At 41.3% G+C, this 27764-nt stretch overlaps 1 protein-coding gene across 5 annotated transcripts in view; it reads left to right on the forward strand.

The window, feature by feature from the left end:
* The first annotated feature begins 304 nt into the window (after nt 1–304).
* Nucleotides 305–27764, forward strand: part of RALGAPB (Ral GTPase activating protein non-catalytic subunit beta) — a 66122-nt gene continuing 38662 nt past the window's right edge. For 2 of the 5 annotated variants that reach the window (XM_042800854.1, XM_042800853.1), the window contains exons 1-10: nt 320–471; nt 6858–7070; nt 7720–7922; nt 12216–12379; nt 13005–13191; nt 16343–16474; nt 17612–17790; nt 21098–21246; nt 21357–21573; nt 26631–26666. In XM_042800854.1, the coding sequence (XP_042656788.1) occupies nt 6888–7070; nt 7720–7922; nt 12216–12379; nt 13005–13191; nt 16343–16474; nt 17612–17790; nt 21098–21246; nt 21357–21573; nt 26631–26666 (1450 nt within the window). In that variant the 5' untranslated portion in view covers nt 320–471; nt 6858–6887. Of the gene's footprint in view, nt 472–6857; nt 7071–7719; nt 7923–12215; nt 12380–13004; nt 13192–16342; nt 16475–17611; nt 17791–21097; nt 21247–21356; nt 21574–26630; nt 26667–27764 lie in introns of all 5 variants that reach the window. The other 3 variants (XM_042800852.1, XM_042800856.1, XM_042800855.1) reach the window with 3 other exon arrangements.

The following is a 27764-nucleotide window of genomic DNA, read 5'->3' on the forward strand; positions in this document are numbered from 1 at the left end:
GTGTGTGTGGTGGTGAGGTGGGCGGCTGCCGTGCCAAGACCGCTGCTCCGGGCCGTGCGTGGGGCCACGGCGAGCCCTTGCGCGGCCCTGCCGGCGGGACGCGCACTGCCCCTTTAAAAGGAAGAGCGCGGCGGCGGCGACAGTCCAGGCCGCAGCCAACTCGCGCACGCGCGCAGCCCTCCCCCGCGACTTATTTGGCGCCGCCGGCGGAAGGGGGGCGTGTCCCCGGGTGGGGAGCCGTGCAGCCGCGCGGCCGCGCGCATGCGCAGGGTGCCGCGGGGCCCGGTCGCCCATCGTGCATTTTGTGGCGCTGCCGGAAGCGGCTGTGGGCAGCGGGGTTGAGCAGCGCGGAGCGAGTGGTGTCTTCCCTGTGTCGCTTCGGCCGCTGCGGGCACCATGGAGCCGGCGGCCTGAGGGGGAAGCGGCCGGCCCCGCCCCGCCCCGACATGCCTGCCGGGCTCTTCGGCGCAGGTGAGGCGGCCTAGGCCCTCCCGCGGCGGCGCTGCCCGCGCCCGGCCCGCTCCTGCCGCCGGCGGGGCCTGTGGTGGCGGGGCGCCGCCCGGGAGCTTCCGCTGCGCTGACCTCTACGCCGCCCGCCGTGGGGCCGGGCCGGGCCGAGCGAGCGCCACACCTGCCTCCGGGGGTCTTCGCGATCGCCTGGGGTGGCTGCTGGGGGCCCGGCCGAAGCCGCGGGGCGGGCGGGAGCGGGTTGCGGGGACCCCCTCGCGCTGGCCCGCGGCCCCGGGGTGCTTCCCGGCCTGTGCCCTGTCCCCGGCCCCGGGGACCGGTTTTGAGCTGCGTTTCGGGTCCTCGAAACGAGCGTGAGGTGTCACCCGCGGTTGGTGAGCTCTGTCAAGCAGGAGTGCGGTCGAGAGGGAGGGAAAAGTTTTTGTCGTTCTTTCCCTGCAGACTTTCTTACAAATAATCTGGTGGTGCCTTGTGTTCTTGACTGCAGGCTTCCTGGATTTTGCCGTGATTCTGCTTTCCCCTGCTTGTTTTTCATCACATGTAATTTTCAGGGCCTGTGGGCAGTAGGTCAGGTTTCTTTTGGAAAGTGGCGAACAGCGGCAAAACGAAAAAAGAGCTTGCTCCCTGGGTTAAGGGGACCATTGGCTTCAGGAGATCTCTCTCAGGTTGTGCAGTTTGTAGAGCTCAGTTGGACTGAGGAAGAAGTGCAAATGTATAATAAGCCACTGAGTAAAAATTATTCTCGATCTGGGTCAGAGAAATGCAATGTTTTGCCTTGGAGCTCATTATGTGGTTTTTGGTACAAGTGAGTGATATGAAAATTCCTTAAATTCTCAGATGGCCTGTCTGGAAGATCTCAGTCTTGCTTTTAGGTGTGAGAATGATGGTGAGAAGCAAAGTAGTACCAAGTAGTAACTGAGTAATGAGGCTTGAAAGCAGAGTAATAGCCAAAACTTACAAAATTGACTGATGTTTTTGCTTTCTTGTGTCTCTGTTAATCGTATGTAGGTATTACAGTATGCAGTTTTTAGGCAGCTGCTTTCTCTGTGGCAGGTGCCCTGCTTCTTGCTTTGGGAAGTTTGATGTCCAGAGGTGCTCTCAGGAGCCAGAGTGGCGATGGGGTCTCTGAAGTCAGTGAGCAGTGTGTGCTGGGGAGAGTGAGACCCAAATTCTGTGGCTCAAATGGCACATTACTTGGAGAGCAGCAGCGTCAAGGTGAGGCAAGTGAGCATGTGGCAGTTGTCCGTGCTCAGGATGTTGTAGGCCTCAGCTGGCTTGAAAAATTGCTCATAACCTCTTAGGTGTGTGATCCAGGAAAGACAGGTTATGGCGAGATGACTTTCTGGCAGTAACTGTCACCTCTAGAGAGCAGATGTCAGTACTATTGATGTAGCAGGGGTTGTGTTAGAGAGAGGGATTAGTTGTTTTCTATGAAATACTTATACAGTGTATTTAATATCCCAGAACTTCACAGTGTAGGCTCTTTATGTTCTTTTTGTTTCTCTGGTTTAGGCTCTATTAGGTCTTCAGCCTCAGGCATCTCTCTGCTGATGGTCTTTGCATCTACTATACTAATAACAATTGCCTCAGCTCTGCTTTTTTAGTTCTGGTAAAACCCAAGAAGCACCCATTTTTGGGACAGCTTGTCTTTGTGCTTGAAATCCTTTTGCATTGTAGGCAAATATTTAATTTTACATGTGAAGCTGCTGAGCACTAAGGGCTAAATGTTCACGTTTGCCCCCAGTGCTCCCCTCACTCTGCACACTGAGGAACTGCTTTGTACACCAGTATTGGTTCTCTGACCTCTCCCCTGCGCATACTCAGAAACTCCACATCTGCTTTAGGCTCTGAGCTCCTGCATGAGCTTCAAAGAAATTGCAGAACATGGGTCTGTTACTTAGGTAATTCTCACCCTCTCACCTTACTAATACAGGAGTTTAAATATTTTGGATGCAGCTGTTCGTATTAAGTTGTTGGAGACTAGAAATAGAACTTTATTTCTGGAGTTTTATGGGCTCATTAGTAAGTTCTTTCACGCATACCAACTTCTACAGTGTTTATAAACTAAGGATCTTTGGTCTTAAATTCTGAAGCATCCATTTTCAGTGGTTTATATGGTGATAGCTACTAAAATTCCCAAGCTGAAATGGATCTGGAGGGAAATACATTGAAACCCAAATTATCTAGCACACTGAGAAATATTTGAATTATGCTCAGTTTCACAGTAGATGGTAAATATTTTAACTTCACATCTCTCAGTTGTTCTGCAAGTGTTAATGTGGACAATTTCTTTCCAGATAGGTCTGTGAGAATCTAGGGATGTTTTATTTAGCGCAGCCTTCAGGAGCATAAACATGACCCCTTTCCAAACTTGAGTGTGTAAAACTGCTTGGTAAACTTCAGGGTGTTATTTATTCTTCCCACCCCTCCCCTTTAATTAGGTTGCCTGTCATTCTGGGAGTCCTTAGTGATTTGAACCTCTGTATGACATATGTTTATGTGAAATACAAAAATTAAGCTGCATGAAACTTAGGAGATGTTATCTGGGCCAGTGAGAGTGCTTTTTTGAAGTTGAAATGCAGAAGCATTGCAAAAACAGAAGTAAAAATCAGGATATGATGTTTGCATGGTGTGGGTGTTTTTTTTCCAATTTGCTGTTTAAGTAATTTGTGATAAATACAGCCTTTTCTGAGGGAGTGAGGCCTGTTTCAATGAAGCATTAGGTGCCTTTTGTATAAAGCAAGTTATAGAACTGTCAATATGTTGAATCTGTCGAAACAAAACTTTGTAACAGATAAAATTGTGTGGGGAGAATTATCAGCCTTTTTAACTTATGTCCAGTTATAAGAAGCTGCATAGTAGATGGGTTTAGCTATACCCCAGTCCTGACAGATGACAGTCATTTTCAATTCAAATGGCAGGTGGAGTCATAAATGAAAAGTAACATCTAGTCCTTGCTAATAAAGACTTCCTGCTAAATGTATGGAGTGAATAAATCAATACCCTAGGAAATCCCACCTCAAAAGCATTTTAAATCTGAAGCAATTACTTGTTTCCATATTCCTTGTATGTTGGTAAGACTAACAGATTTCTTTTATGTCAAGACCAAAGGAAGTCTTGAATATTAATAAGACACAGATTTGATAATCAAATTTATGTGCGAAGGTCAGGCAGCAGGCTGGGTGTATGTGTCACCAGAGGTTTTAGTTAGCCTGTCCTGCTGCTAAACCTCTCTTAAACATGGCATATTATATATATCCTGTTATAAATGTTGCTCCTCTCAGAAGTGTGGAACGTTCACCCAAAAGAGCTTTGCATGTTTGCTTCAGCATGGCAGGAAGCTGCGTGAAGGTAGGTGGTTGTGTCCTCTCATTGCTTTGCCCTAGTGCCATGAAGGTCTTCCAAAATGCAGCAGGATTTGAGAATTCTTGTCCTCTCTGGATACCTTTGTCTTCTAGATGAGAAAGTTCCTATATAGGCACTGCCTACAATTTATTTCTGTTGTGCAAGACTTCCATGCTTCTAGGAACCTTGTTCTGGTATAAGGACAGCCACAGTAAATGTGTTTGCAGTTATCAGTATGTTGATAAGTTCCTGCCATGAGCTCTTAGCTGCCAGTCCTTCAGCTGGAGTGCAGCGATGGAAAGTACATGCTGCTTTATCAGTTTAAATCAGTTTAGTTAAACCAGCGCTCCTGAAATGGTGTTACATGCTTCTGTAATGAACTTGAGTGTCAAATGGGAGGAATGGAAAGTGCCTTCGCCCTTCCCTTGTGGTGAGCAGCAAAGCCGGGCAGCAGGGAGAAGGGGCACGCTGCTCTGGGGGTAGAGACAGTACTGTGGGCCTGAGAGAGGAAGGGGAAGTTTTGCACATTAGATGATATTTCAGTTCTGTCCCTCCTTCTTCCACTCCAAAGATGAACTGGAGACTAAGGCTATGTTCAGATGGGACAAAAAGGGGAACATGAAGAGTGCCTGCAGGTATAGGATACGAATGGAGCAGGGAAACCTATGTAATGAAGTTAAGCAGGGACTGAAGCCGTAACTAAGGATTGTGGGTCATGGGGGGTTTTTTGTTGTTGTTGTTTGGTTGTTCTTTTGTGACTTCTCAATGTCCCAAGGGCTAGTGTTCTGGCACTGTTGTTTTCCTCTAAGCCTAAGGGTTTTGACTGCAGTGGCATGTGCATTCCCCCTGCCACGGACCCCAGAGGAGAGAAAATGCCTAAAGGATGGAGCAGATCTGCTTCCTGTAGGCTGGGGCTGTTCTGGCTAATTTCCTATCAGATGAGCACACGTGGTTGCTGCTTCAAACCAGAAGGGCATAGTTTGGAAAACCAAGATCTTGCTACCTTGCCTTGCCTCCTCCGTTGAAGGGAATCATCGAGCTTTTTACATAGGTTTTGGGTGTAAAGAAACACCTGGGGAGTCAGGTAAGTAGGAATACCTGTTTAAATGGTGGCTTGTCCCTAGGAAGCTATATTTCCAGGCCTGGCTTCTTGTTTGGTTTTGTGCCAAGGAATGTCTAAGGGAGGCATTCAAAACATTCCCTGTGTCACTAACTGGCTTCCAAACTGTGCCAGCTAAGTGTAGTTGGCAAATGGTCCTCAGGGTGCCACTTGTGACAGCTTGAGCTGATCTAAGCACAGCTGTGGCTGTTGAATACTCCTTGCTTTTCTCCTGTACCAACCCTCTTTTCCTTGTTTTATTGTTCATGTGGTCAGCTGGCTCAGATAACTGATAAAGGACTGACAGTGGTGGTGGGAGAGGAGGAAAGAGGGAGATAGCGTAGTCACAGTTCTGGTGGCTTAGGCTGCCATGGTACCACCTGCTTAAGCAGCAGTTGTAGTGTTGCTGTAAGTGGGTACAAAACCGTGCTATTGCCAGAAGGGATGACTCCTGCCACACCTCCCAGTCGTGTCCTCACTGCTCCTTTGTGTTGTCACAGATGTTCATCTCACCTGAGTTAGATCAGATCTTGATCCAGCTAAATACTGTCTCAGCAGAAAAAAAATGTTTGTGCTGGCTTAGCTTTCTGAATATTTTTGATGTGTAGATCAAAACTGGAAGTGCATGGCAGATCTTGAGCTGCCCAGTGGTGCCTGGAGAGGCTGGATGGCAGTCCTGTGACTAGCTGCTGGCCTTGTCACACGCTCAGCCTCCCTGCTGCCCGGGGCTGCTTGCTCTGGCCAGGCTCCCGAGTTTGTTTCTGTACAGCGGGTAGGTGTTGTGTATATGCTGATGGTGCAGCATGATCCACTGCTCTCAGGGCAGAAGGGCATACCCTACCATGCTCCTGGGCAAATGCTGGCTGAGAGTGACTGTGGAAGCACAGCTTAACTTTTACTACTTCTAATTTGCTGCTCTTGGTTGTGGTTTCACAACAATGCCATTCCCACCCCACTTCAGAAAAAAACACCACTGCAAAAACCTGGTTAGTTCACTGTCAGCTTGGCTCCCTGAGCTGGCTTGATCTGCAGTAAGGGAAAATGCACAACTGCAGTTGTGCTGGGAGCATTGTTGAAAGGAGAACTCTTGTTTCTCCTATATAGTTCTGAGCGAGCTACCTGGCAAATTTTCTAGTGGCTTTTCTATTCTGAATCTTTGTGACAGATTTAGATTAGGGAGTGACTCTGTGTGTGTTGACTTTACAAGGATTTGAAATGTATTAGGGCATACCCTAATGCCTTATGTTCAGTATCAGTATTCAGTGTTATAATGAAACTATAAAGCGATCTTCAGTTTGAGTTAGTGATCTACCAAGGCTCAGTCAATCCTGAAATCGCTTCAGATAAAGTGCACTCTTCATCATCAGTCAATCATATTTTTCAGCTACTAGTTTTGAGTAGTGCATGCTGTAGGAAAAGTACTTTATGAATGGAAAAAGAGGCTGAATTTTTGTCTTCCAAGATGACTGAGATTTTCCTGAAAGTTTCCTGGTATGTATTTTTAACTACTATTGAGCTGAAAAATGGAACAAGATACGAATTGGAGCCATTGCTTGTATGAGCAAAATACTTGTAGAACTATTCTCTACTTAGCCAAAGATGTCATGTAAGTAAGAGCGTTTTTTCCTGCAAGGATGGGACAAGCAGAAGTTGTGTGAGATGAAGCTGCTTCTCAAGTGTCTCAAATGGACTGCTAGTGCCTAACTGAAACTTACTGTAATCTTTTCTAAAAGAACAAGCTCACAACTATATTAAAAAAACCTCCAAACATACTGAGGTTAAAAAACAGCTGTTGGAATCTCTTGCAGGTCTTCAGATGTATGACATGGACATGTGCACCTCGAGTTTACAAGAATATGTATCATAGCAAACAGCCTCAGTTTTGGTAACTCATGTCATAGACATTTCTACTAATTATGTATGGTTTCATTTCCTTGACCCCTAGGTGTTATTTGGATTGTAGCATAGAGGCACTATGTACTCAGAGTGGAGATCCTTGCATCTTGTCATTCAGAATGATCAGGGTAATACCAGTGTACTTCACAGCTATCCTGAAAACGTGGGGAGAGAAGTGGCAAATGCAGTGGTGCGTCCTCTTGGACAAGCTTTAATTACGTCATCTGTTGGAAGTGAGAGTTTATTAAAAACAGACAAAGAAGTAAGTGCGTTTCCTTCATACTAGAGTGGCAACTTAATGATTTTTCTATATCTTCTTTTATTTTTCACTCTTTAATAGTCTAATTTTTATGAAGTGTATTATATTTTTAGGTTAGTAATCTACATAAGGCTTCTATTAAGAGCTAGATCATAGCAACAGTGTACTTCATGACCTAGTAGTAAGTATTTATCTGAGCTACTGTACGAGTAAGTTCAGGTTAAAGCAAAAAAAGACCCCAAACCACCAACCAAGGAATTTAGCAGTTAACACATAAAGCCTTTCTAATTAGCTGCATTTTTGAAGCAACAGTATGTGACTTTTAAAAAAAGTCTTTGTATGATACAAGTATCTACTAGAATTTAAAAATCTTTCATTACATTAGTTCATGTGTGTTCTGAAGAGTTCTTGACAGGTTAGACTAAAGAAATTCAGGATTGAGAGTGATTTGAGTGATTTGCCATTTATTCAAAAACTTAATGATGTCAGGATGCACAGATTAATGACTTGGTGTTTTCTTGTAGTATATGTTAAATAAAATTGCCTGTACCACATAACTACTGCTATTTTGATGAGTTAGAACCAATGTGCTCTGACCATTGTTTGGTTGCTAATATTTATTTTTAATAACTTTTGCTTTGTTTTTGGTTAGGTAAAATGGACTATGGAAGTGGTTTGTTATGGACTGACCCTCCCTCTGGATGGCGATACTGTGAAATACTGTGTCGACGTATATACAGATTGGATTATGGCTCTTGTATTACCTAAGGACTCCATTCCTCTACCAGTTATTAAGGAACCAAACCTTTATGTTCAAAGCATTCTCAAACATCTCCAAAATCTCTTTGTACCAAGGTGAGTGTTAGGGTTGGGACACTAAGGAGGCTCGGGAATTTGAAGCTGTAGTCAGCAGGTAAGATGTCGAAAAGGCCTGATGAGCCACGGAGACTCTCGAACAAAATAAGACTGCTACTGTTGCAATGTTAGGAGGAAGGTGTCTCTCCAAACCTGTTTTGTGTTTTTCAGTAGCAAACTGAATTGTTGCTGATGTGTTGAGGTAATTAGAAGTACAGGTAATTCATGGACTTGGGTGGTTTCTGTTCTGAGAACTTCAAGAACTATCTCTATTAGGTGACTGATGGCGGGGGGAATGGTTAAATAGCATCACTGTGTGACCCTGTGCTTGGTATTGTGTAAAGCTGAGATAACTAAGACCACGTCATGGCAATCCGTGCTTTGTTTACTCAAGACTTGACTGCATTTCTGATGTGCTGGAGGATCTTGCAGTAAGTGACTGCTTCTTGCTGCCTGTTAAATAGATGTAACTATACTGACTGTCTTTCACTGGTAATTTTGAAAGAAACCCGCAGAGGACTGCTTGCTATCTGACAACCTGGTGTTACATAAGACATCCTTGTATGATAATGTTGAGATACACATGCTTCTAGGTCTTGGACTAAGTTATATTGTCAGAGTGCTCAAACATCATACTTGGAGAAGTTTGAGAAGTTTACCTGTTGCTGTTGAACTCACATCTTGGATAAGTAAGAGGAGATTATTTAATGGTGCCCTGTGAAACAGTACTTAAATAGTAGCTACCTGAAATCACTTCAGATCAATGTTTAGTATATGTCTAAGTTCTAGAACATCTGCTTTTATCACTTTTAATAATGTATCACTGCAAGTGGCCTTCAGAGTGCTCTGCTGTGCTTGGATCATTAACTTTACCTGAAGGCTTTGTTAATAAAGGGCTTTGAATAATAACTTATACAAATTTAGCCAAGGAGTTAATTTCTATTTATTGTGATTGCTTCAAAGTTTACCACCTAACCTTAGTTGTCATTGCTCTTATCTTGTAGTGAAAAAGGCATTTTAATTCCCATTAAAGGGTAGTCAGGGCAACAACACAAATGTGAGGGAAGCATGCTTTTGGATTCGACTTCTGCAGAAGGTTGTGTTTAAGCTTTAATGCACGCAGAATAGAGTTTGCTGTCTGGGAACTTTTGTTTGCTTGGCACAGTAGAGAATGAATTCTTCACTAGTCCCTTAAATAGTTCTTGCTATAATTCCTTGACTGCTTTCACACCAGAGACCCAGGTAGCAGGCAGTTCAGTAGTCCCCTTTCTTGTATGCTGTTGGCACAGGCTGCCATTCCACCTTTCTCTCTCAATTTCATTGTTGGAGCTCAATGCAGGATGGTAGACTGCACATGATGGCTGTGGAATAAAATAATTAACGTCAACAGGGAAGTCTGTACAATCATTATTTTAAACACTTTGTCCTCTTCCCTCTCCCAGTATAACTATTCTATTGTTTTTCTTTCAAAAGTCTCAGATGTCTCTGCAACACTGGTGTTTTTTGTTTTTTTTTTTTTTTTTTCATGGCTGCTGCTGTCAACACTTGATGTTCAAGTCCCTACTCTGTTTTCAGGAAAAAAAACCCTTGAAGTTCAAGTTATGTCCTCCAGGGAGCTGTATTCAGAGTTCACTCCAGCAACAGGAAGACATTCTGTAGTGGAAATTAAATGCAGACCTGAGTTGTACACACCTTGCTTGAGTGAAAGTAAAGGCTCACCCTTATGTGCCTGTGGAGGGAAAGAGGATAATAATTTCTGGTTTTACCAAATTGGTGCATTTTGATGGTGCTGATGGGCTCCTGTAGAGTACTTACCCAGGAGGTCTTGTAGCAACCTGCATTGACCTATCCTCTGGAAAAATCTCATGTTCTTGTATTGAAAATAGTAAGCTTTTATTATAAGCCTATGTCTTAAGGATAGTTTGGATTAAAATACCTTCCTTGCTCATCCTGGTTTTCTGGAGACAATGCAGCTGTTAGTTTGACTGCCTTAAAACTGATGGCCCAGAATTGTGGTGAGGGTTTCAGACCCTGGGGAGGGTGTGTAGTTGGGGTGTGAAATGTATCAGGTTTAAGTGAGCAGTTCAGCTTAAATAGCATCTCAGGAACATGTATATGCTCAATACAAAGTATTTTGAGTGCATGGCTGAATCAAATGTTTGCATGCACAGTCCTTGAAATAGTGGGGTGCTGAAAAATAAGAACACTGAAAGATGGGTGAGTCAATTTGCCTTTCTTCTGTCTGCTGGACTGGCTAGAGAGAGGATGCTTGCCTCCTTCCCTTCAGCACTGACCTTCTGTCCATCCTGATGAAATGAACACTTATTTTCTTCATGTATTTGAGCAGTCCCCAGGCCTTCTGTCTCTTCAATATTCAGGAAGCCTAGCAGATTACTTAAACACTAGTGGTAGTTACTGCTGTCAGATGAAGTTTCAGTGCCATGAACTCTTGTTAGAAATACAGAAAGAAAATACAAGAACTCTCCCTGTGCATCCCATCCCCAGGAGATTGAAGTGTAGATACCAGGGTCTTCTGTGCAAATAAAAAGTCTGGAATTGCTTAAGAGACCTTGGAACATGTGCCTGTCCAACTGTAATAGGCACTTTTTTGTAATAACTTCTGCTTCTCATGTGAAACCATGAGAACAATTCTTGTTGCAAAGGAGTGTGGGAACTAAAAGGCCAGGTTCTGCAGAAACCTAGACATGAGTCTGCAAAATGCTGCAACCAAAGTTTGCTATTCATTGACTTTGTAGACAAGAGGAACTGATAGATGGGTGGGGGAATTTAGAGTTGGCTTTACCAAGTTATCTCAGAAGCATCCCATTAGTCATCTTGCATATGGAGCTCCTACATGTAAGCCCCCTTTTTATAGATTCCCTAAATTATTAGGGAAATGAGTCTTGAAACAGGCTTTGAAACTTAAAGCCTAACAAGATTAAGGATATCTTTTGATTAAAGTACCTGCACTGTTTTTGCTCAGGGAAAAAATAGTGCTATAACCAAGGCAGGAATTACTTGTCCCAAACTTTGTTGTTCTACAGAGACTATCTGTTAGAATCTAGCACTAACACCAAATAACCCACTGAAGTCCTGAACTGTGACTAGTAGTCTGCAATTTTGCATTAGATATTATCTTGACTCTTTTTAATCTTGTTTCCAGTACTGTAATACAACATTTGTTGTATCAAGATAAGAGTTGATAGTATTTTTAAAGCGTGTCTGTTAACAAGTGATCTCAGTGTGGGCTACTGTTCTTTAAGAAAAGCAGGTCTCTGTCTAGTGCATCAGCATGTTCTTGAGAATGCTTACCATGCCACGTGACTTGTGGGTTATACCACATTGAAAGTGTTTGGTAGGAATCTGGTAATACTATTTAGTAGTCCAGTGGAAGATAATATTTTTATGATTTTCTTTTTTCAGTCATCCCTTCAGTAAGTGGTAGGAGGGATGAGAAAACAACATATAAATTGAAATATGGCTTGCATATATTGCAAGCTCTTAGTTTGTAATCTCCCCTTTCACCCTTTAAACTTTTAGGCTTCTTCAGCTTTGTTTACCTGTGTCATGAGATACTGTCCAGAATACTTCAGGTTACTATTTCATACCTTTTCTGCCTTGTCCAAACTAACTGATGAGAAGAGAGAATGCTACTTTGTGCTGCTTCTGCAGCACTTCATGTTGAGTGACTCGGCAGTGACCATGTGGAACTGGTGGTCACTATATGGAAAGCCTTGATAATATCAACTTGTTCCCTTTATTCCTTACTTATCCCCTCTTCCTTGAGTCTGATTTTTCCAATTTAATGACTCTCTTCTAGACTTTTTTTTTTTCCTGAACCCAAGGAATTGGGGGTAAGAGTCGGATCTGCAATTGGAAGCAGGAGGAGACCTAAGAGTTTAAATTAGTTTGCTAACAATATTTTCTCCTAATTTTGCCACTCTTCTGAATTACTTATGTAACAATTAGTGATGTCTCACCTACATTCTCATTGTTTGGTCTTAAGATAAATTCCTTTAAGGATAATGGGTTGTGCTTACTCCAGTTAATGTTCACTTTATGGCGGTGAGTTCTGTGACATTTGGAGAAGAATGTTACAGTAGATCTTGTACTCATTAAGGCAGAGTTAAGATGCTTAGAGTTAGGGCACATAGAATCATATTAGCTATTGTTCTTGGCTCTTGCTCAATAATAGTGATGTTTCCTATTGTAATTGCTCAAAGTTTCGATTGTTGTACACATCACTTCATAGTTCTTGTTTAGAGACTCAAGTATTGCTTTCTTCTCTTGCAGGCCAGACCCAGGATCTAGTCAGATTAGATTGTGCTTGCAGGTTTTGAAAGCTGTCCAGAAACTGGCTCGCGAATCGACAATTATGGCAAGAGAAACCTGGGAGGTTTTGTTACTATTTCTTCTTCAGATCAATGACACTCTTCTAGCAGCTCCAACTGTGCAAGGTTCATGTTCAACTTCCATTGGGTTCAATTACTGGAAAAACCTTTGGCTCTGCTTGATGTTGAGCTGCCAAGGGGATGGAGGGAAACCTGTTAAAAGATCTTAGTAACCACCAAAGCACAATACTTTGCTCCTAAATCTACTGCATTACTCTGAAATAGAGCATTGTTAGAAAAGACGGAATGATTTGGAGCAGAGTTCTGAACATATTTTTGCAGAACTGTGACTGTTCAGGAACAGTTCATGGTGAAGAGTTTCAGACAACATTGTTCCCTATTTGTTTCACTGAAACTTCTAAGTGTCTTGCTGTTTGGCCTGCCTACTGGAAAATAATATTGTCAGTTTATACCTATTTTTTTTAAAAGGCATCAGTATAAATAGAGTGCAATAGAAGATGGCCTAAGATCAGTGAATTCCCAGTGTCCCTTTAGTGACGCATATATGTGGCTGGACTTCATGTATTGTGTTTGGTCTTGTAAAAATGTTAATTGGCTGTAGGAAGCAATCAGGAATTAAACAAAAAATGATGAAAAAATTATTCTTTATGCACTTAGACTAAAATCTCCTTGGAGAGATATTTGAAGCTACTTAATTGAATACTCACTGAAGACATGCTTTGTTTCTAAGGTGGCATTGCTGAGAATCTGGCTGAAAAATTAATTGGCGTGCTGTTTGAGGTGTGGTTACTAGCTTGTACACGGTGCTTTCCAACACCACCTTACTGGAAAACTGCCAAAGAGATGGTGGCCAACTGGCGACATCACCCTGCAGTAGTTGAGCAGTGGAGCAAGGTCATCTGTGCCCTTACTTCCAGGTAGGAGAAATCCCATGAAAATAAACAAGTGTGCATGGGGATGATCAGTTATACATGTTTTTCTCTGGAGCTGCTTATTTGTGGAATGCATAGCAATCCAAAAGTGAATGAGCAAAACAAAGTGAGAGATCTTGCTAGTATCCTTGGCTTTTCCTGTTTATGTGTGTATCTTTGTTCTGCAAATGAAGATCTGAATTGGATAGTCTCTGTTATAATATCAACATCTCTCTGATATTTATTACTTCACAGTGTGTGTGTGTGTGTGTGTATTAATCTCTATCACTGTGGATCTTCATCATGTCCTGTGAAGAATGAGTCATGAATGGTAGTGTAGCGTTATAGCCTGTATATTTAATGGCAGTCACCACCAAAATTATTAGGTGCTTGTTACTACTGCGTGTGGCTGTGTTTGAGGTGACTCCTGGACTCTCTCTCTCCTGCCCTGCACAGCTGAAGCCATGCTATAGCTGCCTGGCACTTGTGCCTTTGAGGTAGGGATATGATGAGCCAGAGACAGGCTACAGGCTCTCCTCTGAGCAGTGGCACTCTCCTCCAGAGAGTATTGCAGGAGAACTGTTCCAAGCCTTGCTGGGCATGGGGACAATGAGGCTGCAGGAGAGGTTAGGCTGTAGTAGAAGGCCATCAACAGTGAGGGGAGTCTCAGTATCCTTAATATTGGAGTCTGTGGTATGAAGTCTTGTGGGACAAATTTCAGCCTCTTGGAGGAAAGATCTAAATTGTTGAGGAGCAGAGGTCTGGGTCTCCTCCCAGCTCTGAGTCATAAATAACCATTTCTGTGAAAGTTCAAAATTGTGTTAAAATTGCTGCGCTCTCTAAAATTCAATAGTATACTTTTCTGCATGGCTTTATTTTAACTCTGAAAACTTTTGGTTTTGAATTACCGGTCAAATTTCCAAGTGTGGGTAGATTTCTCTAGGTTATGCAGCTACTTGTTAAACCTGTGGGAAATCAAGCAGCATTACAAGTTCTGCATGTTTCCCACACTATTTCTTTAGCTATTTTTAGCTCATTAGCTGTAGCATTGCATAACAGAAAATATTTTATGACTTACTGATCTGAAAACAACAGCTCTGTCCCAAATAATGCGCTGGTGTTCTGCTCCATGTACTAGGTCCACATGTCCTGTTGACTAACAGTCTTAATCCTATTGATGCATAGTAATCTGTAGGTTTTCTGTAATGTTTTAGTCTGCTCTTCAGCTTTTTATGTATTAGGCATAAAGCAGCGTTACTGAACTCCTCTGAGGCTAACTTTAAGTTCAGTGATATTTTAAGCTGCAATTTTAACTTTGGTGAGGCTCCCACTTCAAACAGGTAAAGTGTTGTTTGAGTAAACAGTTTTCTGAATTGGGTTATTAGCAATAAACTGAGTGTAATGGAACCATATGGAAAATTGTATTTGGAAATCTGTACACATATGCAGTGTTAATCTGTATCCATGGCTGTGACTTCATAGCAGGATGAAACTAGGGTTTTACTTGTGTTGCCGTACCAATAGATAGTACTTTTACCCATTTAGGGTGCTTTGAAGCTATTTTAATTCTCTTGGATGTGTGGATTACAATGTATTTCTGTTTTCAGTCATTCTTGAAAGTGTCCCACATTTCAGTTAAGATTTGGCTGTGCTTCTTGAAAAACTGATTACTTGCAGCTCATACGGGCAGAATTGTGAAGTAGTGCAGCCTGCTGCAGATAGAGATGTGGGGCATGACTTTGCATGGGGTGTACTCAGACTCCTCTGGGTTTGTCAGAGCAATTCCTCAGCAAAAGAAAGTAACTATGGGGTGATGCCTCTAGGGCACTAAATGTAGATGGGTGCTGAGGCATCAGTGTGGCATACTGGGAAGCAGTTACTACCTGATACAGGTGTGTGTATTTCTGGTTTGGACCTGAAGGAGGAGGCCTTGTGTCCTAATGCTCATTTGCTTTTCTATCCAAGCTAGTTACTATGATAAATTGTGATTTCAAATACACTTTGAATGTATTTTGCATTAGGTGACTGCAAGTTACTGTAGTGCCCAGTGCTGGGGGAAGTGGAAGATGGTAATTCAGCATATTTAACTCTTGGTTTAGGAGTCAGCCATAGACTTCTGTTCTTTTCCCCTTTTCTCCTAGTTGTAATGACTTTATCTCCATAAAACTTTATAAGTGGGCAGTGATGAATGGGACGTTTCTTGTCCATTACAAGTAACTTTAAGCTTAGAAATAAGGATGTGATAACCTCAAGCAAGAAGTGGTGCTAAAAGTGAATTTAGCTGAGGGAAAGACAGAAATTGATTTCTGTGAATGCTAGGATATTGGGAAGGTGTGACTCAGATCTCTTTCATCCTTTTAGGGAAGACCAAGATTACATTGATCAGGGAAACTGATCTATAAGTTTGCAAAGTTGGGGATGAAGTAGAGGTCAAATAGACAGCAGTGGCCCAGTGAAACTTACTGGTGACTGGTCAGGTAGTTATAGCACTTCGAGAGAGGTCTCCATTTATCTAAGTCATTATCCTCATGATACTGCATTGCTGTGAGGCCCTCTGAGTTTGCTTTTCATTGTTCTGCAACTCACAGCTTCTACAAAATGTAGTGCATCTTTTTTTGAAGAGCTTGGTACTTACTCTGTGGATTGCAAATCCTGTGCTGCTTGTAGGATGGCATTGGGTGTTGCTTAGTGTGCTGGTGTAAATTGTAAGTCATCAGTAACTTGGAATTTAGACCTGTAACCTAATGTGGCTTGCTGGTGTCATTGGACACTTCACCTAAAGAGCCTTGAGGATAAGGGCTTAAATTCCTTCTTCTTTCTTCCCCCACCCCTTTCTTATGTAACATCTTGTCAGCTATGCGTGTGCCTGTGTTAATTGGGAACCCCCCTCAATAGATAGGAGAGCTGCTATGGGGTGTTATGCCTTAAAGACTTTTTGATTTGGCTGGACCTTTGGTCAGGCTCCCAGGTGTGTACCCTTCAAAGGTTTAAAAGGGCTAAATTACTGTATAAAATGGGGATCTCTAGGAAAACTTGGGATGTTGCATTGTTGCTTGTGGGTTTACCTGTGGACTGCTGATGGATTTGAGGCTCAAATCACTGTTAAATTTTTGAGGAGTATTAACTGAATGACAGATCTGTCTGACTTGCTTTCTAGATTGCTGCGTTTTACATATGGACCTTCGTTTCCTCCATTTAAAATTCCTGATGAAGATGCTGGTCTGATTCCTCCTGAAATGGATAATGAGTGTGTTGCACAAACTTGGTTTCGCTTTTTACATATGCTGAGGTATTGTAATTACAGCTGTTCATTGTATTCCTGAATCATTTCTGTAAATTTGCGTGACAAATGAAACATTTTTCTGGAGATTGCTAAGATTAAGCACTTAAGTAGAAAAAAGTGCTAGCGACTTGTGAAACCAATGCCCTGCAGCAGGTCAGGGCAAGGTTGTGAGTGGGATGTTCAACTTGGAACTTTTTGACTCTTTCCAAATGTAAACTGGTTTGTTTAATTAAAACATTTTTAGCTATTTGGCATTTTGGAGGATCTGAAAAATAAGACTTCCAATACAATTTTGTTTCTCTGATATAGCAAACAGGAGAAGCAAAACAATAGCTCCGAGAGATATATACTGCTTCCATTTATTCTCCAGGGTGTTAAATTTAACCTACAAAAGATTATTTTTAAAATGGGTGTATCTCTTTGTTTTTGTGAAGAAAGCTATACAACTAATTTTAACATCCATGTTACTCTTCCTTAAACAGACAACTGAACCAAGTGGCATGCTTGGTTTTAAAGATTCTTGGGAATGGCATTGCATTAATGCTCTGAATGGCCAGAATATGAAACTTTTAATATAAAACATTATTTGCTAATTAAAGCTAGTTAAATTTTAGAGTGTTTAAAATCTACTTCTTAAAAAAAAAAAAAAGAAATCTGTTCTTCTTCATTTGTGATAATGTCACAAGCACTGTACTCTTCGAATCTAGAATTGCTGATTTGTATCAGTCAGGAAAAATTGCCCAAACTTTTACAACTCCTTCTTGTCACTGTTTGCTGACAATATTTAATTAATTTCTTACCTTTTGAGAATAGCCTTAATGTAAGGGTCTCATAAACTGAGGTCAAAACACCTCATAAGTTATTAATATTACTGCAATAGTGGGATTATTCTATCAAGTGTATTCTCTGGTTCATTGCATCTTAATAAAATTATTCACTGTATTTGGGTAATGTTTGAAATTAAGACAATTAAGTACTGCCAACCCAGGAAGTGAAAATTGACTTCCTGTGATGGATTAACAGCTAAAAAAGTATTGATATTGGATATTAAATGCCTTAAACAATTGCATCTTTAAGTAATTTTAAAATCCTAGCAGCTGTTCATAAACTGAATAAATTATACTTTGCTCTTTTTGTGTGCAGTAATCCTGTGGATTTGAGTAACCCAGCCATTATTAGCTCTACCCCCAAATTTCAGGAGCAGTTTCTGAATGTGAGTGGGATGACTCAAGAACTGAATCAGTACCCCTGCCTTAAACATCTGCCTCAAATATTCTTTCGTGCCATGCGTGGGATCAGCTGTTTGGTGGATGCGTTCCTAGGTAATGCTTTTGTCTTACCTGCGGATAGCTAGGAATAATAACTTAATGATTATTTTATTCTCTTTAAATCTGTCTTGTCCATAAATATAGCTGTAACAATTTATCATTTGCAAGTATATCCTGGAATTAATAGGGAAGGGACATCAGGTAACTTTTAAATAACCATGTGTATACAAAAAAAAAATATTTGAATGCCTGAAGTTGTAATGACCTTAGTTTCAAATGCAAGACAAATAAATAAATCTGAAGTCTAAAATAAAACCAGCAATCTCTTCCCCAAACAAGGCTTCTTTCTCTTTTTGTCTAATTAACAATGCAAGTGTTATGCTTTTATCATGTTGTGAGCACTGCCCACTTTGTTCGTAAACTTTGTGGCAACAACGGTATGCAGTGCTTGTTTTTATAAGGTACTGAATTTTGACTGTCATCTTCAGATCTTTATACTACAAGTGCCAGTTTCAGCTTATGATTAGTGGTTTATGATAGCTAGTACTGCTGAGAAAAGCTGTGTTTCTTTGTGTTTGCTGGTATCTGAGTAGCTCAAATTTGATTGAAAGGTAAAGTAGATGTAAGCACTGGCTGGTAAGTTTTAAGTAACGCTACATAGCACCTGAAATCTAAAGCATTATTCTTAGTATGCTTCAGGCTTATTAAAAATTCTTCAGAGAAAATGTGCTATTGTAAACTCTGAAGAGCTGCCTAGCTCCTACTGCTTTTTTGCTTAAGTGTATGCAAACAAATGTCGTCATCTGCCAGAAGTGTGAGCTGATGTGAGACTGCAGAAGGCTTGAGCAGATACATAAATTGTGTTCAGAAAAAAAGTCTACTGTAGAATTATTGTCAGCTTTTTACATGTTGTTTGTCTCTTGGGAAAACTTGAATGATTTAGTACTTTTAAGTCCTTAACATCCTCCTGTCTCACTCAATTATAAATCCTTGTTACTAAAAATACTTTCTGTGTTTCTGTAAAAATACTGCAAGGAAAAGGTTTACCAGTACTGTATGCCCCACTGCAAACAAGTTTTTGTCACTATAGATTTCACCTTTGTAGAAATAGCTTTGCTTAAAAAGTGATTTAAAAGAATAAATGAGCATTTTTCTTAAGCTGTGATACTGAATCTTGAAACTTGCTGTGTCCACTGTGTTTTTCCAGATGCCTTTCCAACAATTTTAAGGAATTTTAATGATTGCTTTTTATTAATACCAGATGTGAGATTTTAAATATTCAGCAGTCTGTTAAATAATATAATAGTTTGAAGGAGGCTTGTATATAGGCAATATATGGCCTAACCTTATGAAAACAACCTCCTTGTGTTACTCTGTTAAGCTCTATCTTCCTACTTATGGTAATAGGATTTGGCAATTTGCACTGAAAAAATAATTAAACAAAAAAAAAAGCCCAGCTGAGCATTGGTAGTTGTTCCTCTGAAGTGTCTTTTTACTGGCTGTGTAAGCTGAATTAAATTTTTTTTTTTAAAGCTGTTAAATATAGTATGTATTGTGGAAAACCATGCTGTATCCAAGGTTTTTGTGAAAGTGTGGTTACAAATAAATTTTCAGTGAAGAAAATAGCTTGTAACGTAAGACTTGAGGCGGGGCATCTTGCAGTGAAGGCAGAGGAAGAAGCTGAGCAGCTCTTAGTTTTGCAAAGTGCATGCACCTCTGCTGGGATAGCTGTTGTAGTGAATTCCTCTTGGACCTTAAAACTAGTTGAGGTTCTTATCTGACACTTGTAACCCACTAATGGTGTGGTAGTCCTCCTTGTGTTCTGCATCTGGCTACCTGGGATTCTTTTCCCACTGGAGTGACAGTGATCACATACACAGCTCCTTGTCTGGATGCAGTGGTGGGGGGTGTGTGATGGGATGTAGGGTTGAGGTGGGGGGTGTGTGATGGGATGTAGGGTTGAGGTGGGGGGTGTGTGATGGGATGTAGGGTTGAGGTCTTCCACACTGGCCAGCTTTGCAGTGCTTCTGTGGGCCCCTGGCAGCCCAGACTCTCCTGTAAGCATGCCAGGAGCTTTACTGTCTACATGAGCTTTTGATAGGGTGTTGAATTGGAGAGTCAGACTTCTGAAGATCTGATGTAGCAAGATGAAACACCTAGGGTGATGATAGCCTGCCCTGGGGTTCAAAGAGTCTGTAGATTATGATGCACTTGGGTGCAGGAGAGCTCTGAGTAAAATGAAATTCAGGCTGTAGGTGTGGATGTGCAGGCAGATGTTAGAGCTGTAGTATAGACCCCTTTAACTAAGGCTAATGGGAGATCTCATTGCCTTCTACACCAAGAGCCGAAGCCCACGGTGTTTATGTTGTCCTCCCTGATATGCATCTACATGATGTGTGCATTTGGCAAAATACTGCATCCTTTTTTCCAAAAAAAGTGTACCAAAACAATACATTTCATAGTGCACACGCTGCCCTCTGCATGTGGTGTAAAACTGATGGTTTAGCAGGAACAAGTTCTGTAATGTGTTAGAAAAAGTACTTGGATGCTTTAATTAACAGGGTCAAAAAATATGTGTCAAATCTTCAACTACACTGCAATTCCACACTTAATTTTTCAAATGGGGTGTGAGGGTGGTGGTATTCATTAAAATAGGAGGAAGTGGTGTTTGCCACTTCAAGTTTTGCAGAGGGCTGGTTGCTTCTGATTCTGATAGGGAAGTGTACCTTTATACACAATTATTTCCCTGAAGCTGCATAAAGACTGATCTAATGTCCTGCTGCTGCCAGAAAAATTATTAGCTTGCTCTGCTTTCTTACCCCATTTCTTGTACTAGCTTAGTATTTGACTGTTCAGCAAGCTGACTTTGCTCATAAAACCAGCAGAAAACTGCATGGTGGATGGTTTTTATCTTCATTTAATGTGCGAAGTTAGCTTTGAAGGGTCAACTGTAGAGATGTCTCAGAATGGGGCGTGTGAGGTATGACTGGGGGGAAAAAAAGGCAAAGGTGAGAGGCATCTGGATTTTGGCAGGAGTGAGCTGTTAAATTGGCTTTGGCAAATGAACCCTTTCCCTCTGCCTGCTTCTAGACTTGGTCCTCCTGTATGCCATTTCCCACATTCTTAAGGTGTTCTTTGGGTTTCTTTGGTGTTTTTAAATCATTTGCAGGGTTTTCTTTTACTTATGTGTTTATTCCTGCTAATGGTAAGAGGGGAAAGATGTTTTTCTTAATACTCCTGTTTTGAGGGTCAGGGGGGAAAGCTAGCCTATTTACAGAAGGCCAGATGCTTACTAACTGGGCTGCTGTGTATGAGCCTGTGGAATTCTTGCTGAAAGCTTGCTTTATTTCTTCATGTACAGGCATTTCACGACCCCGGTCAGATAGCGCACCACCCACGCCAGTAAATAGGCTGAGCATGCCCCAGAACACTGCTATCAACACCACTCCACCCCATAACCGAAGACATCGGGCAGTGACTGTGAATAAAGCAACGATGAAAACCAGCACTGTAAGATTTCATTTTCTGATTTGAAGCAGCTGATCTTTTCAGCAGTTTCGTTGGTTAAAGAAAGTAATTTCCTTGTTTCTAGGAGCTGATCTGTTCTTCTGTTCAAATAGGTAACTACTGCACATCCTTCAAAAGTGCAGCACCAACCCTCCTCTACTTCTCCACTCTCTAGCCCGAACCAGACAAGTTCTGAGCCACGGCCACTACCAGCTCCTCGCAGGCCAAAGGTTAACAGCATCTTGAACCTCTTTGGATCGTGGTTATTTGATGCAGCATTTGTTCACTGTAAACTTCATAATGGAATAAACAGAGACAGCAGCATGACTGGTAAATATTACTGAAAAATACATGTTCACTTTTTTCCTTGTGTTCTTGACATTTCCTACCTGCAAGATTAACATATGCATAAGCAAAAAAAAAAAAAAAAAAAAAAAAATGAAGTGCTGTATTGTGGTTAACCCCTCCCAGCTGAGCCAGCACCTGTTACTAGTTGAGCAGGTGCTTGGGGGCTTTAAAATAAATTAAAAAAAAAAAACAACCAACCAACTTTTTACTATTAAACACTCCCTTGCTATAACAAGCATGGCAGTCCCAATTTTAACTGAAGGAAACAATTATGATAGTCTGCTGACTCAAGCAGATTTCAACTTACGATCTCTGAGTAATGACAGCTTTTTATAGTGACTCTTCTAATGTTTGAAAAATGTCAAAAATCACTGCAGATACTGCACAAAGTGGTGCTTCTTGTTTTTGAGAGTGTTATGAAAATGGAAGTTTTGAAAATGGCAAGTGAAGTTGCTGCCTTTCAGTCACGGTTGCTACGTGTTTCCATATATGACTTGATACCTTGGTTGTCTTCAGTCCTTAACTGATGGATTTCTTTTGTCTCCTATGCTTTGCTCAGCTTTAGAGGTTAGCTGTTTTGAGACATGATAGCAGAATTAGTGTTCTGCTCAGAGAGGTGCTTTAGCACTCTTCCTCCTTTTGATGATAATATTCAGGAAAGAATAAACTGTCTCACTTCTTGCATTTTCCTGTTATTCATGTAGTATTTTGAATGTTTGCTAAACTCTTTTAAGAGATCTATCTATCAGGAGCTCACTGGCCTAATTAAGAAAAATAGGAAGAAGAGGTTTGTTGTAGGAAATCTGGTTTATAGTGGGACTTGACAGTAGCAGTTAAACTGATGATGTTCCCTCTTTGTTGTGTCACAAATCCATGTGTGGAGGTGATGGGTTTAGAATTTGGGATCTTTTAAAGGTGTATTTGGGTATGCAGTATATGTTCTTTGGAAGTGTTCCGTCCTGGATTTCTGTGGTAAGACATTCAAGTCCCTCTATAAAAGGCCCATGACACAGTACTAGAGAAATAGCTAAGTTTAGGAAAGAGTAAGGCATAATTTGAGGGTTTGTTCAGCTGCATGTGCAGCTAATGTATTTCTGTATTTAATGCTTTTTGGATTGGTTGAATCATTTTAATTTTGACATAACCTGTATCTTGAGCAATTTTAATTAAGTGCTTAACTTGAAAAGGATGTCAGCTGAGGTGTTGCTTATGCAACAGTGTGAGCTGTGAACAGAGGTGTTGTGATTCTAGTAGAAATACACAGTCATCCAAAATCAAAATGATTGACTTCTTCGAAGGGGTTCCAGGGCCTTCTATTCATATATACAATGTTATAAGTTGCCTAACGTCAGTCGGAAAATTGTCATATTGTTAGTCTTAGAGGGACATACTAGCTTCCTGAAGACTAGAAAGAATTATTTGGAAATTGCTTGATTCTGTTCCTCCTCCATGCTCTTCAGAGCTGTCCATAGTGAGACTAGTCTTTGCATGTCACACATTCTGCCATTTATTAACAGCAGTGAATCTGAGAGAATTAATGCTGGTGGAGACCCAGAAAACTGGCTGTGTTATGACCTGCTTTTCTAGTGATTTGGAAGACAGAATTAACTTACATAATTTAGCCAAGTATTTGCTGCCCTTCCAGGATGCCATGAATATTGTTACTGCTGTGTGAAGTTCTGGTTGCAGCAATGCCATGGCAGGCTGTCAGAAGGAGAATGAACTGAAGATGGACCCATACTGCTGAAACTCAGTAGAGAGACACCAAAGTCTGATTGCCTGATTTATCCTTTTGCTCAGCCTTTGTTTTAGCAGGGAAAATGTAGCAAGGCTTGTGAAGGGCTAGGCTCCTGCAATTCCTGTTTACTTGAAATCTTTTAAATCAGGTTTACATCCAAATTGAAAAGTTTCTGTTCTGGGAATCTAATCTGCGAAGCCTGATGCCTCCAGGTGAAGTCTTTTTCTCCTTGAGCGGTGTAAGGCAGGAGGTGCTGTGCTGGACTGAGGTGGGCAAAGAGGATTGTGCGCTGTGGTCCCCCTCCATCACACAGTTGAAGCCCATCAGTAATAACCAGATCTGCATGTTGTGCCCTGCTCATGCTACCCAAGATAGATGTGGCTTGAAGAAAGAGAGCAGCAGAGAAGGGAGTTAGCTGCCACAATCCCTACCCTTAGGAAAAAGGACAAAAATAAATCTGCTTTTTGGCTGCAGGGTGGCTATACCTGTATATCATGGTCCATCTGCTCTCTTCTGCAGCCTGGTACAGTAATGCTTTTTCTGCTAGCTTGAATGTTCTTACCATGTTTGATGCTGCTATTGATAATCTTTGCATCAGCTTCAGGAAGCACTATTATTTTTATGGATGCTTTAAATATTATATGATTGGGAAGTGTCTGCACTTAAAATCAGCTTTGCTATGTAGTATTGTTTTCCACTGGCCCACACACACAATTTTTCTTTCAGATCTGGGACTGCAGCTGTACAAGATCTCAACAGCTTTAACCCCTTCTAATGTTCAGTTTGTTTCAATGCCATGCAGTTAAGAATTTATTTTCTCATAGCTCCCTGATACATTTTCTCTGTTTTGTTGCTGGCTGGAGGACTGAAGACCACTTTCAAAAGGGAAGAAGTGAAATATATTGATACAGATTGCTCCTTGTTCCTGCAGAGATCCCCTGCCCTGGGACACCTTTCTGGAACACTGCATTTTCTAGTGTGTGTTTCTTATTCCTCTTCTGTCATGTGACACATTCTCAATGAGAACCCATATGATTCCTAAAGAGGTATTCATGAGCTAAATGTGAGTGCCTAACAAGTAACTCTGTGGGTGAGCTGTGGTCTCAAGTCCTAGGTCAGAATTATTTCAGTTCTTTTAAACAAACCCTGCAGATTCACATGGACTAGCACATCATCCTTGTACCATCTTACAACACAAGTTTTTTTGAGCTTTAAAGTAAAGAGCAGTTGATCAAGGCTGATGTGAACAAGTACCTATTTACCCTTGCTTTTTTTCTTGTCCTGGAGCCTCACATTTCTTGAACTCTTTAACCTCCAGAAAAGAAGTAAAGAAAAATGACTGGTGGAAAAAATGTGCAGCTTTTTGTAGATTGAGATACCTGGATGGATGGAAGGGTAGCTGAACTTGCTTTACTTGACTGTGCTTTGGCAGGGCACGGCTGACTGTAATCTCCAGAGGTCCCTTCCTGCCTCAACTCTCCTCTGGTTCTGGCAATATAACTGCTGCCCCCGTGTTCAGTTTTCTGTCATCTGCATTGGTAGCCTTCTTGCACCAACCCTTACATGATTTGGGATAATCAAAGTTATTTCATGCTTGTGGATGCTGTGGTTTTGTCTCTCTCTCTTTGGGAAGAGAGAGAATTGTTTTCTTCCACAAGATTAGCTGGAGGTCATCTGTGTGTGGCTGAGTTCTGGTGGAGTTTATCCGCTGGTGGAGGGCAGTCTTCCAGTTTGCTCTTTGAGCCCTGTCTCTCAGGGTAGTTCTGTGTTGTTTGGATTCAGAAGCAAATCAGTGATCTTTCTATTGTTCGTGTAATGTTTTTGTGTTTCACGTGTCCTGTATCAGATTTTAGCTTCTGCACTGAGACCTTGATGGTGAAGCTTTATGGCTGGCAGTTAATGGCCATTACTCAGTATTGTGGCAAGAGAGGAAAAATGATCTGTTTGAAAATGCATAGCTGATTTGAAAGGAGCTGGATCCTGCTGGTGTAGCCTTTAGAATTAGATGGCTGCATGGTATTTATTTAGCTGTTAGTGTGTCATAAATAGCTCCCTATGATTGGTGGTTGAGAAAATGCCTTAATAAGAAATTCACTATGAAGCCCCTATGAAGTTAACCCTGAATGTGACATCTCTGGGGTATGTGTACCTGCGTCAAGTGTAATTTCATTGGCACGGTGTGTTTCAGTTATACAAGCTTGGCCATACAGTGCATGCTGCTGCAAGTTGCTGTCCTCAACTTGTGAGAATTAGGAGGAACTTTTGAATACCTTGTGCCAGCATTTCAGCAACTGAATCTTCCACTCTGATGGGCTCATTCTTAATCCTTGTACCTAAATGAGTCAGTCACAAGCCTGCTAGCTGTGTGTTTTATATCAGCTGAAGGAGTCTTAACTAGGTGGGTTGCTGGTATCACCCAGGTGCTGCTGGCAGTGGCGGAACGGACTCTTGGGGTACAGTTTTACCCTCATCTCCTCTGGCCCTGCTGTCATTAATAGTAATGTCCCAAAGAATGTTTCTGGAGATTTATAGCAAACTATAAGAAGCCTAGGCTGGGGACATCTTGGGCGTTGCTGAGGGGCTTGGTCACAGGTTTTGATCTGACCCTGCACGTTCAGAGAAGCAGATCTTACAAGGTGGTGGCGTTCTCTCCTCATATCTGACTACTGGAGTCTTTCTTCTTTCTCTGGAGATTGTTTTTGAGGTGTTGGTGGTTCTGGTAGTGTTCTGCCTTTTATTTCTGCTTTGGAAGATTGTTGATTGAGCTGGTGGTCAGGTGAGGCATGCCCAGGTATGTTGACTGTTTGCAACTTGGCTTAGGGAAGATGGAGCTGTAATACTGTTAGGAACCCGTGGTTTGGAAATTAGGAGTATTGTGTGAGGAGACCCTGCAGGTAAGTAACCTGCCCCTTACAAGGCATATCCTGAGTCACAGAAGCCTTAGAATACCCTCGTGTATACTCCATATACAGTGCAACACAGGGAAATGTACTTGAGCTGGGAAGGGTTAATACATCCGTTTAAAGAACTAATGTACGTTGATATGAACAGCTCTAAATCGTACTAGTATTTTGTAACTTTTTGTTCATTGTTTTGCATGGTACTTTCAAAACCATAATTTTGGACCTGAATGCCAATTTCCTATGTGTTTAACGAGCCTGCTATATCATAAAGCTTTTAATCTATTTTTTAAAAAAGCTAAAAGCTTCTTAACTTATATTACAATTTCACCATCTTAAAAGTATTTTATAACTACTGCTGTCCTTTGATTTGTTTCCATTTTATTTCTATTATCTTGCAGCATCTTTTATCCAAATTCTTCTTTCTTATAAATCTTGTAAGTAGGAACCAGTAGCTTTTCCTTAATTGCGGTCATGCTTTTCTTTTTCCATAATCCCATATTTTATTTGTAAATTCATTCTCATTGTCTCTTGTAGCTTTTGCACTTTTACTTGAAAAAGACAAGTAATCTTTTTGTGTGTGTTTTTGAATGGGGAGGATTGTTGGCAAAAGCAACTTAATCTGCCTGAATCAGTCCCATCTTTTCTGTACTTTAGTCTGTGATCATGTCATGAGTTTCAGGACTTTGCACTAACCATTTTTTTTTTTTTTTACTTAAAGCTTATTTTACAGACCTAGTGTTTGATTTGTATGCATTGTGCATGTAGTGTTTCTTTCCAACAACAATATATTGCTGGCTAGCTTATTTAGGAAAAAAAATGGCTCATGGGAAGATGCATAAAGATTTGTGCTTATTTGCTACACGTCATGAAAATTTGTAAGGTAACAATAGGTTGAACGATGAATTTAAAGACAAAAAATTAAGAGTAGACACTTGTCATTAGGACTCTTCCTTTAAAAAATAAAACAAACGAACCCCTCTATCCATAAATTAACAAGTATTCCAACTGTTGGAAGTGTTAATGGACCTTTGTTTGCAAGACTCATTGTGAACCTGTTGTTCCCCAGTGTCCCAGGCTTGAGACAGAGGAAGTTCTGTGGTTGTGGTAGAACTACACTGGCGTGATTCTGTTAAGAGCACGTGTTGTCTGTTGCTTGGTTTTGTAGCTTGTAAAAGTTTTGAAAATCAATATAGTCTTAACTAAAACCAAGAAGGAATGTGTTCTTTCTGCCCTTAATAATTCAAGAGAGAAGTTGTCTAAGAGAAGAAAGGGGGGTTGGGGGGAAAGGGAAAAAAATATCGCATGGAGAGCAATATATATTTTTGTTGTTGTTGTTGCCATTCTGGAAGAAAGGATGAACCCAGCAAAGCGAGTGGCCTCCTGCATTGTATCCACATGATGCTGATGTGTGAAAGGAGAACCAGAAATCCAGAAATTAACCAGGCATTAATTTAATTGGCTTGGACTAGCACAACAGTCCTGCAGGGAGGGAGCACAAAGCTTGGCAGAAAAACATCCTGTTTGGGTAACAG

This window comes from Tyto alba, unplaced genomic scaffold (genome assembly GCF_018691265.1).
Source record: "Tyto alba isolate M040663 unplaced genomic scaffold, T.alba_DEE_v4.0 Super-Scaffold_33, whole genome shotgun sequence".
NCBI classification, from domain to species: domain Eukaryota; kingdom Metazoa; phylum Chordata; class Aves; order Strigiformes; family Tytonidae; genus Tyto; species Tyto alba.